Raw genomic sequence first — 13,724 nt, 5'->3', positions numbered from 1 at the left:
CTCAATGTTCCCCAAAAAGAATAAAACAAAAACAAATCAGCCCATTTAGATCTTAAAAAAAAAGTCATATTAAGTTTGACCAGTCAATGAAAGTTTGCAAAGATGGCACAGAAACAGCACTTTCCCCTTTTAGGCACCTTTCCTGGCAAATTCGATGCCAGGAATCAATGGAAAGAGTTGGAACAGTGCCCCGAATGCCTGCTCCCTGCACTGCACTCTGCTCGGTCGGGTCTTCCCGGGGCAGGCGAGTGTGTAATGAAAGGAAAACGGGAAATGTCCAGGAGTTCTGCCTCCGCTCCTCTTCCATCCACAGCCTTTAAGGAGCTTCTGCCCGCTTTGGGATCGCCAAAGTCACAGCCACACACACAAGAGCACAGCGCCTCGCTTTGCCCCGCTCCACGCCCTCGCCCAGCAGGCGGCAGGAGGCAGCCGCGCGTGCGTGTGCGCTCGGGCTGGGTATAAATAGATCCCAGGCAGCCGCCCCTGGCCAGAGCCGGGCTGCGGGCACCGCAGGCCATGGCGGACGAGCACCAGCAGTGGCCAGGCAGCATCCTCTACAACATGCTCATGAGCGCGAAGCAAATTCACCAGGCAGAGGCTTCGGAAGCTCGGGCGGCACCCCGGGCGCGGCCCCCGGGGGGCGCCTGCTGGGGCTGCTCCTGCGGCGCGGTGCCCGCGCTGGACAGAGAGGGGCAGCCGGGGAGGCGGGCGGGGACGGACCTGTACCGCTGCTGCTTCTGTGGCGAAGACCACCCTCGACAAGGCAGCATCCTCTACCACATGCTCACAAACGCCAAAAAGATGCAGGAGACCCCCGCCGCCGTGCCGAGGGGCTCCTGCTGGGGCTGCGCCTGCGGAGCGGTGCCCGCGGTGGGCAGAGAAGGTGTGGCGCTCCTGTACCGCTGCTGCTTTTGCGGGCAGCAGCACCCACGGCGGCGGGGCAGCATCTTCTACAACCTGCCTGCGAGCTCCAAACAAATGCACTCGGAGGAAGCTCAGCCCGTGGCGCTGCAGGGGGCCCCCTGGTGGAACCCCTGGAGCGGCGTCCAGCGCCGGGTGGCCCTCAAGAATCCACAGGTGGTCTGCGAGGCAGCCTCCGCGGCCCTGCTGAGGACCATGCGCTTTGTCAAATACTTACCCTGTTTCCAGGTTCTGCCCCTGGACCAGCAGCTGGTGCTGGTGCGCAGTGGCTGGGCACCTCTGCTCCTGCTCGAGCTGGCCCAGGACCGCGTTAACTTTGAGACCATGGAGACCTTGGAGACCGGCTGGCTGCAGAGTCTCCTTACCGCCAGGCGGCAGGAGACCGAGGGCGAGGAGCCGCCACCTCTCCCTCCACAGCAGCAGCAGAAGCAGCGGAAGCAGCAGCAGCAGCAGCAGCAGCAGCAGCAGCAGCAGCGCCCCATCCCGCCAACAGAGGCCACAGGTTTGCCATCAGCCGCTGAGGTCCAGGCTATCAAGAGCTTCCTTGCCAAGTGCTGGAGCTTGGGCATCACTGCCAAGGAGTACGCCTACCTCAAGGGGATCGTGCTCTTTACCCCGGGTAAGGGTGCCAGCCTCGGGCTCTGGGTGTTCTCTGCTCAGCAGAGCATTGGGCAGTGCCTACCAGGTTGCGGGCACAGGGGAGCATCCGGGCAACAGTGAAGAGAGCACTAAAGCAGCAGAGTGAGGGCAGTTCCAGAAACTACTCCTGTGAGTGGTCTGCTTCCAGAAACTCAGCCTGGAGGAGGGTTTTGTTGTTGTTGTTGTTGAGGTTTGTACTTGCCTCACTGTAACTTTCTGTTACTGCACAAAAGTTTGTGCTTTCAAGGGATATAGATATTCCTTCTCTAGTATTTTTAAAATATATTTTGTTGAGTTTTCATAGAGAGGAAGAGAGAGGGATAGAAAGCTAGAAACATTAATGAGAGAGAAACATAGATCAGTTGCCTCTTGCACACCCCCTACTTGGGATGTGCCCGCCCTTGACAAGAATCGAACCTGGGACCATTCAGTCCGCAGGCTGATGCTCTATCCACTGAGCAAAACCGGTTTCGGCTTCTCTAGTGTTTTTTGAAATATATTTTTATTGATTTCAGAGAGGAAAGAGAGAGAGAGAGAGAGAGAGAGAGAGAGAGAGAGAGAGGGAGAGAGAGAGAGAGAGAAACACTAATGATGGGAGAGAATCATTGATCAGCTGCCTCTTGCATGTCCCACACTGGGGATTGGGCCCGCAACCCAGTCATGTGCCCTTGACTTGGAGACCTTGGAGACCGTTGAGTTTGCAGGCTGATGCTCTATTCTCTGAGCCAAACTGGCTAGGCCCGGGGCTTCTCTAGTCTTTTTAATCCAGTAGCATAGCTTTAAAAAAGTTTGTGTTTACTGCAACTTCGGCAACATCTTTCTGAAACCCAATTCTGAAATTTACTAGAGCCTTTTGTTGTTGTTGGAGAAACTCTATGAAGGCTGGCAAGAAAGGAAAAATTTATTCACAGCCCATAGAGAGACCTTCCCTGGGGACAGTCAGGCAGGACACTGGACTTGGTGTTCCATGGCTTTGTCTCTGAATGGTCATTTTTATGGTCCGAAGTAGCTGGACTATTTCATCCTCCAAGTGTCTGTGAGTTTCAGGCTACCGAGGGGGCAGGAAAATGACTCGGGCTGGTGAGCAGGAACAGATCTTAGAGGCCTCTTAATCAAGTCGTTCTGTCCTCTACCCCATTTGCAGAGCAGGTAGCCTGGTCCCAAGGGACCTTTCTGCAACATGAATGGCCAGTGAGCTGTGGAGCATGGGCCTCCTGTCTCCTGGGCCCAAGGTCTGTTGGGTGCTGGACACTCTCATCCACACGGTGCAACCAACTCATGGCAGAACATCTTCCTGGACAGTTCAGAGATCATAATAATCTGGCTACTCAGTGTATATGCCCCTGGTAGTTTTCCCCATAATCTCTATTGAACTGCAGCAAAATAAGATTATTTCTGCTGCTTAAAACCAAAGAACCTTTATTATATAATGGCACAATTCACACGGTGCAACCAACTCATGGCAGAACATCTTCCTGGACAGCTCAGCCCCTACTTCCGAGTATGTCCTAAAACTAAAGTCATCTTCAACCAGGATCCATCCAAAAGGGACACAGTAGGCAGGAAGTTTCCAGGCAGCTTGGGTTGGGATAGTTTTCATAACATGTACTTTCCTGACACCAGGAGTCTCAGGTTATGCCTCACCTGCTTAGCATTAAAAAAATAATAATAGTGATATTTTTTATAACCTTTTAAAATATATTTTTGTTGATTTCAGAGAGGAAGGAAGGAGGAGGGAGAGAGAGAGATAGAAACATCAATAATGAGAGAGAATCATGCATTGGCTGCCTTCTGTACGCCCCCTACTGGGGATCCAGTGGGCAACCTGGGCACGTGCCCTTGAGTGGAATTGAACCCGGGACCCTTCAGGCCAAGGCTCTATCCACTGAGCTAAACTAGCTAGGGCATGCCTAGCATTTTTGAAGGGGTATAGAGGGAAAATGATTCATTTAGAATTCACATTTCAGACCTAGAGACCTCAGCTCATCCCAGCAATCACTGTAGGTCATCTTTTTGCTTATATCACTTTCCAAACTTGCCAGTGCATTAAAAACATTTGGGCGGGGAAGGGGGATGGGGCTTGTTTAAAATCTTTTTAGGTCTTTCCTCTAGAGATTCCAACTCAGTAGCTCTGGTCCAGTGTGCAACTCTGCATGCATCATAACGTGTGGTTCTTATGATCATTGGGAAATAGTTTTCCCCCTCCTTCAGCCTGTCTTATTAAACATCTACCATGTGCTTTGTTCTGTTGGAATACAAAGGTAGCTAGGGGCTCAGTTTCCAGAAGTTTACATTTCACTAGATCCCTCTTTTCCTTCACCCTGTTTGCACACCTTTCTCTCTCTCTCTCTCTCTCTCTCTCTCTCTCTCTCTCTCTCTCTCTCTCACACACACACACACACACACACACACACACACACATCTCTCCTTTATTCTTACTCTGTTGCTTGATATCATCCCAATATGAGGTTAGCCAGTTAAGCTGACTGTGTTTAAAACACTAATGCACCTGTATTGGAGAGAAAAGTAAAGTCTGTTAAATGTGTGTCCTTTCTTATTTATCCTTTTTTATCTCCTGATCTTTTTGTTTGTTTGTTTGTTTGTTTATTTATTTTTTACTGTGGAGTCCATCTAACCACCTGTTTTCCTCCCTGAATTTATGTTAAAGGAAAATATATATATATATATATATATTTTTTTTTTGGGGGGGGGAGCCACACTGTGGTGGAAATGGAAGGGTGTGGCATGAAAGCTGAGAAAAGTGATGTGGAATTCTCAAGATAAAGCTTTAATGATCCATGAATCTATTCCTAGAGGAGCTTCAGAATTTCTGTGGAATTTCATGCAAGCCTCTTTTTCCTCTAACCAGTGGAATTCGAACCCAGTACAGCTGGGTCTCAAGCTGTAGGTAGGAGGTGATGTTAATGCATGGACTGGGATAATCAGAATAGGAATATGGATCTGAGATGCTGTTTTTGTTCTAAATTTATTTATCAAATTTTGTATTTGCCTATAATAAGGATGACTCATTTATTGCCATTATTATTTTTTAAAGGACACTGACTGGTTCTGCTACTCTGTGATGATTAGCATGATGCTTTTAAAATACTTTTCTGCCCAATACAGTCAATAAAAAAGGGAAAAATACTTTCTGTTGGATTTTGTAGAAAAAGAGAAGGAAAATGATTGCAATCAACATTAACATCATTCAAACAGAATGGTAAATCGGTAATTACTTAAATACAAGTTAGAGACTTTAAGGTAATATTAATATAATGGAGAACCAACAGACTTTCAAAAGCAGCCTTTTTACCACCTTCTTAAATTACAAACACACTTCATCTTTCTTGTATTATATTGCACTCAGTTTGACTTGGGTGTCACATTGGACTGAAAGAAGGTCACGTGTTCTCTATTTGAAAAGTTACTTTTGAACCATGTTGCAATCCTTGATGTCTTCATGTTGACTTTTTAACCTTTTAATGGCTGTAAAACAATGCTTGCAAAGACTTCTTACTGTAAAGTAATATATATTTTTAAAAGAGCCTTTTGAAATGCTCCTTAGAATCACTCTTTTTTTTTTCTTTTCTTTTTTTTTTTTTTTACCTTCCCCAATACAGAAATTATGTTTCAAGGAGCTAAGTGGTCAGTGTTATCTCTTAAGTTATTATGGGACTCAAGACTAAAATCAGCCTGCAGGCAAATACTTAAAATGAGACTGTGAGTTATTGTTTGTGGCTGTGAAGTTCACCACCATCAGCTGGATAATTATTATAATGGTGGAAAATGCCAGAGAGGATGATAAAATATTTTTCACCTCGCAAAACTCCTTGTCATTATACAATGGCCTGTTTCCCACAGGTAAATGGCAAAGTGCTCACTTCTTGAAATCATTTTACTTTCTTCATATTTGCACAGATAGTGAACTGGAGCAATGATGCATTAAACTATATTCTACTGTCATAGTGAATGAAGTGCGCGTTTGTTGGCTCAGGGCCAGCAGTTTCTAAGTGTGAGGAGACAAACATAGTGGATTATATGATGCTTAATTCTTGGAAGCATTGCTTTTGAAAACTTAGAACTGTTTCGGTATTTATCCTTGCTCTAGAAAGCTCTTTACACCAGGTAGCTGAGCTCTTGTTTAATTTGAGAAGGGGCAGAAATTGATGTGTTTAAAAAGCTAACAAAGGACTCTGTGAGTGAGCTGTTAACAACAAAGAGATTTTGCTCCCATTCTCTCTTCCAGACCTGCCAGGCCTCAGGTGTGTGAAGTACATTCAGGGACTTCAGTGGGGAACTCAGCAGATCCTCGGCGAACACACCAGGATGATGTACAGAGGGTACCATGTCAGAGTCGCTGAACTAAATAGCATCCTTTTCCAGCTTAGATTCATTAGTGTCAGTGCTGTTACTGAACTGTTCTTCAGGTCCATCATCGGCACTGTCAGCATGGATGATATGATGCTGGAGATGCTCTGTACGACTTTATAAAGGCATCTATGGGCCTCGCAAGTGCAGTTCACCATGAAGCGCTAAGGAGTCATGGGCAAAAGAGTGTAAAATTACATTCAATAAACTTTCTTATTATTTTTACATGTCATGCATAGTATTTTTGTATTCAATTAAAGAAAAAATTTAGTCACAGACAATTAGAAAGTCCTCTGCATCATACCGGTTCATTGTGAAGGAAAAAATTGGAACAGGTAACATATCTCTGTACATCTTTAAGGACAGAGCAGAGTATTACACTAATAAGCTATTTTCACAAGTTTAGTGACGCTCCACTGACCCTGCTAAAATCAAATTTGTACTATTAAGTCTTAATAAATGTTAAGGTGTTAACTATTAACTTGATTGCAAAAGGTTTCATCAGAATTGAAGACTTATCTCGATGTGGGGTTGGGGGGAATGAAAAGAGATGAGCCAAAGAACTTATATACTTTTCATAGCCTATGATCATGGCCAATAGGGTAGTGGAGACCTGGGGGTGGGTGGAGGTGGGAAAGGGGGATATGGGAGATACATGTAATACAATCAACAATAAAAATTTATTTAGAATCATCAAAAATAGTTTAAAACCTAGCCAACATAAACAAAAATTAAGATATCTTTATAGATGACATTATGGTATTTAATATTAGGACATGCCAGTGTCAGTGAGGGTAGCCTTATGTCTGCCTTCATGTCCACTTCCATCTGTTATATGGAAGACTGTCTTTGGGTCAAGTAGAGTCAAGTGGCCGTCTGTAATCATAGGGGCACCTGAAAGTGAAGTAGGAGTTTTTCAAAGTTTTAGTTTGGGATTTTTCTTGTACACAGTAAATAAAGTCCAACAAGAAACATCCATTCTATAATTCCAGAAAACTCAACATCATATAAATCCTCAATTATATCTCACCTTTTAGATACATTATATATGTAGCTGTCACATTGAACAAGCATGGCACAGAATCATAAAGTGACTTTATTGTTAGCTCCTGGTGCCCCTTTAAATGCCATCTTTAGAACTAGTTCTTCCTTGTCTCTGAATAAAATATATGGCACTAAATGTTTATTCACTTACTAGAGGCCTGGTAAATGAAAATTCATGCACTGGAGGGGGGGGGGGTTCCCTCATCCCAGACTGCCCCCTCTCACAATCCGGGAGCCCTCAAAGGCAGAAGGTAACCCGGCAATCAGGGGAAGGCGATGCCCCATCACACCTCTGCTGCTGCCAATGCCAGCAGCACAAGCCTCAGCTGGCCCAGGTAGTCTGAGCCTTGGGAAGCCATGGGAAGCTTGCATGCACCTTGGGCTGGCCTTGAGTGGCTTGGGGGCTGAAGGGACTGAGGGACTCTGAAGGCAGGTGCGTGGAAGAGCCAGGCCCACCTGGGGGTGGGCCCAGCCTTGCTTCATGCCTGCCAACACTAGGGGCTGAGAGGACTGGGCACCACCATTTTGTGGCTGTGGGCGCTGCCATCTTTAAGGGCATGGCAGTCAATTAGCATATCCCCTCCTTATTGGCTATGGGCACTGGCATCTTTGAGGGTGGGACAGTCAATTAGCATATCCCCTCTTTATTGGCTGTGGGTGCTGCCATCTTTGTGATGGCATTAGGTTCAATTCAATTAGCATATTCCCTCTTTATTAGATAGGGTAGGTAATAAATTGCCCATTAATGATTACTACATCTAGACCCATTGGAAGGAGTTTTCAGCTTTCTTTTGTGTGAATCCTATGGCCATCTTAGAATCAGGCTCCCAGAATAATTCAGCAAATAAAATACTTGGAAATACAAAGGTAATATGTTAAGACATAATAAAAATGTTAAATTTAAAATGTGGCATATGTGCTTCCTTATCAACACATTAAATACCAAATTATCTGGTGGCAGATCTACCTTATCGTCAAAGCAGTGATCAGTATAATTGAAATTTCAAAGTACCCTATATCTATAAAGTGATAAGAAAATAACTGAGATTTTCATTGCTTATTATTGGGGGACCCCAAGATTACCACTCCATTCAGAGATTTTCAAGAAGGTTTCATGGGATTCAGCATATAGTTGTGTTAAGGGCTAAGACTGTTACAAAAATGTGTAAGGATATCACTGGCCAGATGGCTCTGTTGGTTGAGCATTGTCTCATGCACCAAGGGGTTGCAGGTTCAATTCCTGGTCAGGGCACATGCCCAGTTTGCAGGCTCGATCCTAAGGAGGGGGTTGTGCAGAAAACAGCCAATCCATGTTTCTCTCTCATTGATGTTTCTCTCTCTCCCTTTCCCTCTTCCTCTGTCTCTAAGAATCAATAAAAACATTATGAAAGAGATGTGTAAGGATATATGGCTAGACACCTAGGTGGGGTCGGGAGGAATCCACATGCTCTCCCTTCCCCATGAGTAGTCACACAGAGCACACCCTTCCCAGCAATAAAAACTCAGTAGCATATGTGTGATATTCTTGCCTAGGGAAGCCCTTTGAGATTCATAGTTTAGGGTTTTTATTGAGTGCTAGTCTCACAGGCACTCTCTGTCTAGCATGTACCAGAATTTCAAACACAGAGATAAAACAGGTGTTCAGCATAAGTTCCATTGTTTTCACAACCTAGGCACAGTGATGAACTCTAATGAATTGGGGAAGTGTGGGAACTCTTCAAATTGAAGTTCCCAGAAATCAGCCAAGAGTCAACCTTGCAAGTGGGCCATTCACGCTAAGAACAGCAGTCTCAGTTTTGCGATGTCAACTTGTCTGCACACTCCAGTCCCTTGGCCCATGGCCTAGGTGTCTTGACAGAATTATTATCAGCAGGACCCCACACAGCAGGCTGAGTCTAACTTGCAGTATTGACCTCACTTATGCCCTGTTCAGTCATGGACTTCAACAGCTAAAACACCTCTTATTATTCATAAAGGTCTGGCTTAGAAAGCCCAGCAGCTTCCTCTGTAAGCTTCTCTATTAACCTGGCCCGAGGCATCAATTCAGGCTCAGCATGGCTCTGCCAGTGTCACGAAGGTCAGGGCACACACCCAAGGAGTGCAATCCCTGAGGGCACATGGGGGCACACATGTCACCTGGAAACAAAGCTGTGACTGTCATAGCTCTCTTCCATCCTCCAAAAATCTATACCCCAAGCAGGACATGCATTGAGTAGGCAGGACATGATACCAGGACCTCCCACGTGGCTTCCCACTGTGGTTCCTCCAGCCCTGGGGTTCTCAGTTCAGTCCTTGCTTTCAGAGGCACTGCCTGAGGCAGTCAGTTTCAAATAGTTCTGTCTGCGACTCAAGTTCATCACCTGCCAACTGTGCAGAGCTGGCTCACCCCTGCTGTTTCATGGTCACAGGGTCACATGCCTTCTGGGCTCCGCAGTCCTTCTGAATCTGAGTGCTCACAGCAGCTTGGAATGGCAGCACAAGTGTTTTTCTTCAGAAAAGAGGAGAAAAGCCCTGGCCGGTTTGGTTCACTGGATAGAGCGTCGACCTGCAGAGTGAAAGGTCTCAGGTTTGATTTTGGTCAAGGGCACATGCCCAGGTTGCAGGCTTGATCCCCAGCAGGGGGTGTGCAAGAGGCAGCTGATCAGTGATTCTCTCTCATCATTGATGTTTCTATATCTCTCTCCCTCTTCCTCCCTTTCTCTAAAATCAATAAAAGATATATTTATAAAGAAAGAGGAGAAAGCTTCCAGGAACAGATATGAAAACAAAGAATTAATGTTCTGCCATGGCCCAGCGATTTCCCAGATGCCAGGGTTTGTTATTGTTGATGTTGTTGTTACAAAGCCAGTGTGTCCAATTCACTAATCCTATCTTCACAATGTTGCCTAATCATTTCATTTTTTGCCCAGACCTTTATGTGGAAGGGTTGTGTGCCAGATGGACAAAAACATTTTCACAGAATAACATTTTTATCCAACTTAAACCAGAAAGACATCATATTGTGGAGAACTGGTCAGAGCAAGATCCCGGTTTTTCCATATTCTTTAAAAAAATGGACTTACAGACGAAGCCGGTTTGGCTCAGTGGATAGAGCGTCAGTCTGTGGACTGAAAGGGCATGTACCTTGGTTGTGACTACATCCCCAGTAGGGGGTGAGCAGGAAGCAGCTGATCAATGATTCTTTCTCATCGATGTTTCTATCTCTCTATTCCTCTCCGTAGAAAATCAATAAAATATATATTTTTAAAAAAATGGACTTACATAACCCCACCTCCCCCATGCCTCTTGTCTAGATCATTTATTCAGTGAGCAGCCTGGAAACCATCAATCCCTTTCAGAGGACAGCTGCCTGGAGTGATTCAACGGCCTTACTAAGGTGTGTGCAGCAGGAGAAAAGCGAGGGAAGTGGAATGAGGTTGCCAATCCATTTTTGCAAATGGCAACTACTCTGGAAGGCTCACATCCACAGCCATGAGCCATCACACCACCGCAGAAGGGTTCCAGAGCCTGATTGGTCAGAGGTGGGTGGAGGGGGCATATTCCTCCAACTTGCAGATTTCAGAGGAATCACGAGTTAGGTCTGCAATCAGGCTCTGCATCAGAATTATAGCGCCCGTCCACAACTCCACTTCTCAGGGTCCTATTCGAGAACTAGCTCTTACCCTAGGCAAGCATGTCAAACTCAAAGGCTAACACGGGCCAAATAAACAAGGTTTAAGTGTATGTGGGCCACAAGAAAACAAAAGCTTCAATTTTCATAGAAACATGGGTTTATTTTGGTAGACATATGCTGAATACAAAGGGCTGAAAGAAATGTCATCGTTAACATAAAATAACAGAACATTTTAATAAAAATTCATATTTTTTCTTAAGCGTTAACTTACCAGACACTGAATAACTGCACAAGTTAATAAGCATAATGCAAATAAACCTGTTTTCCTTGTTCTCCGAAAGCAAAATATTTCCTGTTATGCATACCAAACAAGTCAGACCAATTTGGCAATTGGCTGCTAAAATATTCACTGCTGGTATTAGTGGAGAGAAATGGTGCGCCTGCATGTAAGGCGTGTAAGGGAAATGAATGCAACACGAGTGTAGTAATCAGTCATTAGCAAACGTTGTAGTTTTTTTTTTTTTAATATATTTTATTGATTTTTTTACAGAGAGGAAGGAAGAGGGATAGTTAGAAACATCAATGAGAGAGAAACATCGACCAGCCACCTCCTGCACACCCCGTACTGGGGATGTGCCTGCAACCAAGGTACATGCCCTTGACTGGAATCTAACCTGGGACCTTTCATTCTGCAGGCCAACGCTCTATCCACTGAGCCAAACCAGTTTCGGCTGTAGTTTGTTATTAATAATGATGTATAACAGGATATTATAAAAATTAAGTTACAAAAATTGTATTAAAATGTTTCTTACACACTGTTATATTGGCTGGACTGCAAAATATTCGCTGTGGGCCTCATGCAGTCAGTGGGCCACGAGTTTGACATGCTTGCCCTCGGGCATTTGCAAGTGACTTAGCTGAGCCAGCCAGCATCCACATGTTTTCATAGCTGCTAATACTGTATCAGGTTTCAACGTGGAGTAGGGTCCAGGGTCCAGATCATTGTGAAGCCAGTAGACCCCAAATGCCAGCAGCTCTTCCTGAGCAGCAGCAAAGCTGAGATATTGTAGGGCCAGACACATATGTTCCAAGTCCAAGGGCTGAATCCTTTTCACTTTATCAGTCTTAGGGTCCAAACTGACCCATGAGAAAATATACTTGCCAGGCCAGAAAATCATCAGCTTCTAAGAATAAGAAATCTGATTTTAAGAGCTCACTAGCAAAATAAAAACTACTTTCTAAAATTCCCAAAGTGGATCTTTATCTGGAGATTGGTTCCCTTTTTCCAGGGACTACAATAGATAAAATCAGTAACAAATCATCAGCTATGGCACCTTTTGTTCACTATTAAGAGTTTAAATTCCAGCCCAGCTGGTATGACTTAGTAGTTGAGCATGGAACTTTGAACCAGGAGGTCACGGTTCAATTCCCAGTCAGGGCACATGCCTGGGTTGTGGGCTCAATTCCAAGTGTGGGGCATGCAGGAGGCAGCGGATCAATGATTCTCTCTCATCACCGATGTTTCAATATCTCTCTCTCCCTCTCCCTTCCTCTCTGAAATCAATAAACGTTTTTTAAAAGAGTTAAAATTCCAATCCATCTGTAACAAAAAGAAGGGAGATATGTCCTATTGCCATGTCTTTTCTCTTTGGAGCTTTCCCTGGTTGAGATGACCTCTCTAGCATTTATAGAATTAAAAGCATATTAACATTTTACATTAATTTTTATCATACATCCACATGTAATAGCCAGAAAATGTAATAGACAGAAAATGCAAAGCTGTGATTTTAAATTTCTTTTTTTTCCCCACTGCAAGTTTACTCAAAACCTTAGCAGTAAAGTCACTATTTATAGGGTTCACATCCCAGCTGCCAGGAGAGCCCAGCTAGTTGCAGTGAGGCTGAAGAAATGACTAGATTTTTTTCTCCCTCTTTCTTTTCCTCTCTGGTTTATCTAAGCCTTGCTCCAGTCCTGAGAACAGATTTAACCTTTTTTTCCTCCATTTGGAGGAGAGAGCAACTACAAATTAATTTTTGTGTTCAGACCCTTTCTATCCTACCCAGAGAGGGGAGACAGACAAGCAAATAAACAAATCATCACCTGGACTATGGCTATTTTTCCTCACTTTATTCTGAAATGCCCAAAGCAGCCATTGAGCTACCAACTTGTATCCATGTTGTTATGCAGTGAGCTGAATATCCTAGGGATAGATGTATCATTTTGACATTCCATAGTAAGTTTACCTTTGACCACAGACAACAGCTCACCAACTGCTTCATACTATGGGTGACTCCCCCCACGCCACACACATACCAGGGTTTCATCATTCCCTGCCCCTTGCTCTTTCTCCCTTCTAAATAATGCTGTGGCTATATTTCAGTGACGTGGGGTCATTCTAGCAAATTCCACTATTGTGTTGGAGGCTCCCAAGACCACCTCACATTCAAATATTCACTAGAAGGTCTCACAGCACTTGCATGTAGTTATAATCACAGTAAAGGTGACTTATAGTTATGCAATGAGATACACAGCTCAATCAGAAGGGGAAAAGGCAGAGTCTGGAGGAGTCCAGGAGCAGGCTTCCTATTTTGTCTCCCTCCCTTTAGGGGTCATTCAGGGTGCATCCTCTCTACCCCCCAACAAAAAGTATCAACATGTTTATATTATAATATATACTAGAGGCCAAGTGAATGAAAATTCATGCATTGGAGGTGAGGGGTCCTTCAGCTTGGCCTGCCCCCTTTCACAGTCTGGGAGTCCTCAAGGGAGGCAGGTAACCTGGCAATCAGGGGAAGGCAACACCTCATCACACCTCTGCTGCTGCCACTACCAGTAGCACAAGCCTCAGCCAGCCCTGGTTACCTGAGCCTCTGGTGGCCCTGGGTGGCTGGGGTGCCGAGGGGACTTGGTACTGTTATCTTTGAGGGTGGGGCAGTCAATTAACATATTCCCTCCTTATTGGCTGTGTGTGCCGCCATTTTTGTAATGGCTTGAGGGTCAATTAGCATACCCCCTCTTTATTAGATAGGATTCCTAGAGAAGCTTCTCAGAGACTCAGTGCCCAGGGTTTTATTAGGGACTGGTCACATAAGCATGGTCCATCTAGCATGAATCAGAATTCCAGACTCTGCAGAAAAGC

General features: G+C 44.9%; 1 protein-coding gene across 1 annotated transcript; it reads left to right on the top strand.

Annotated features, from left to right (window-relative positions):
* Positions 1–507: 507 nt before the first annotated feature.
* NR0B1 (nuclear receptor subfamily 0 group B member 1) lies at positions 508–6,359 on the top strand. The gene is made up of 2 exons (XM_036440066.2): positions 508–1,540; positions 5,807–6,359. Exons 1-2 carry the CDS (start codon positions 517–519, stop codon positions 6,049–6,051), a joined length of 1,269 nt encoding a protein of 422 aa, XP_036295959.1. The 5' UTR covers positions 508–516; the 3' UTR covers positions 6,052–6,359.
* The last annotated feature ends 7,365 nt before the right edge of the window (positions 6,360–13,724 follow it).

Source organism: Pipistrellus kuhlii, unplaced genomic scaffold (genome assembly GCF_014108245.1).
Source record: "Pipistrellus kuhlii isolate mPipKuh1 unplaced genomic scaffold, mPipKuh1.p scaffold_m20_p_16, whole genome shotgun sequence".
NCBI classification, from domain to species: Eukaryota; Metazoa; Chordata; class Mammalia; order Chiroptera; family Vespertilionidae; genus Pipistrellus; species Pipistrellus kuhlii.
This window is presented reverse-complemented; position numbering and strand designations above follow the sequence as displayed.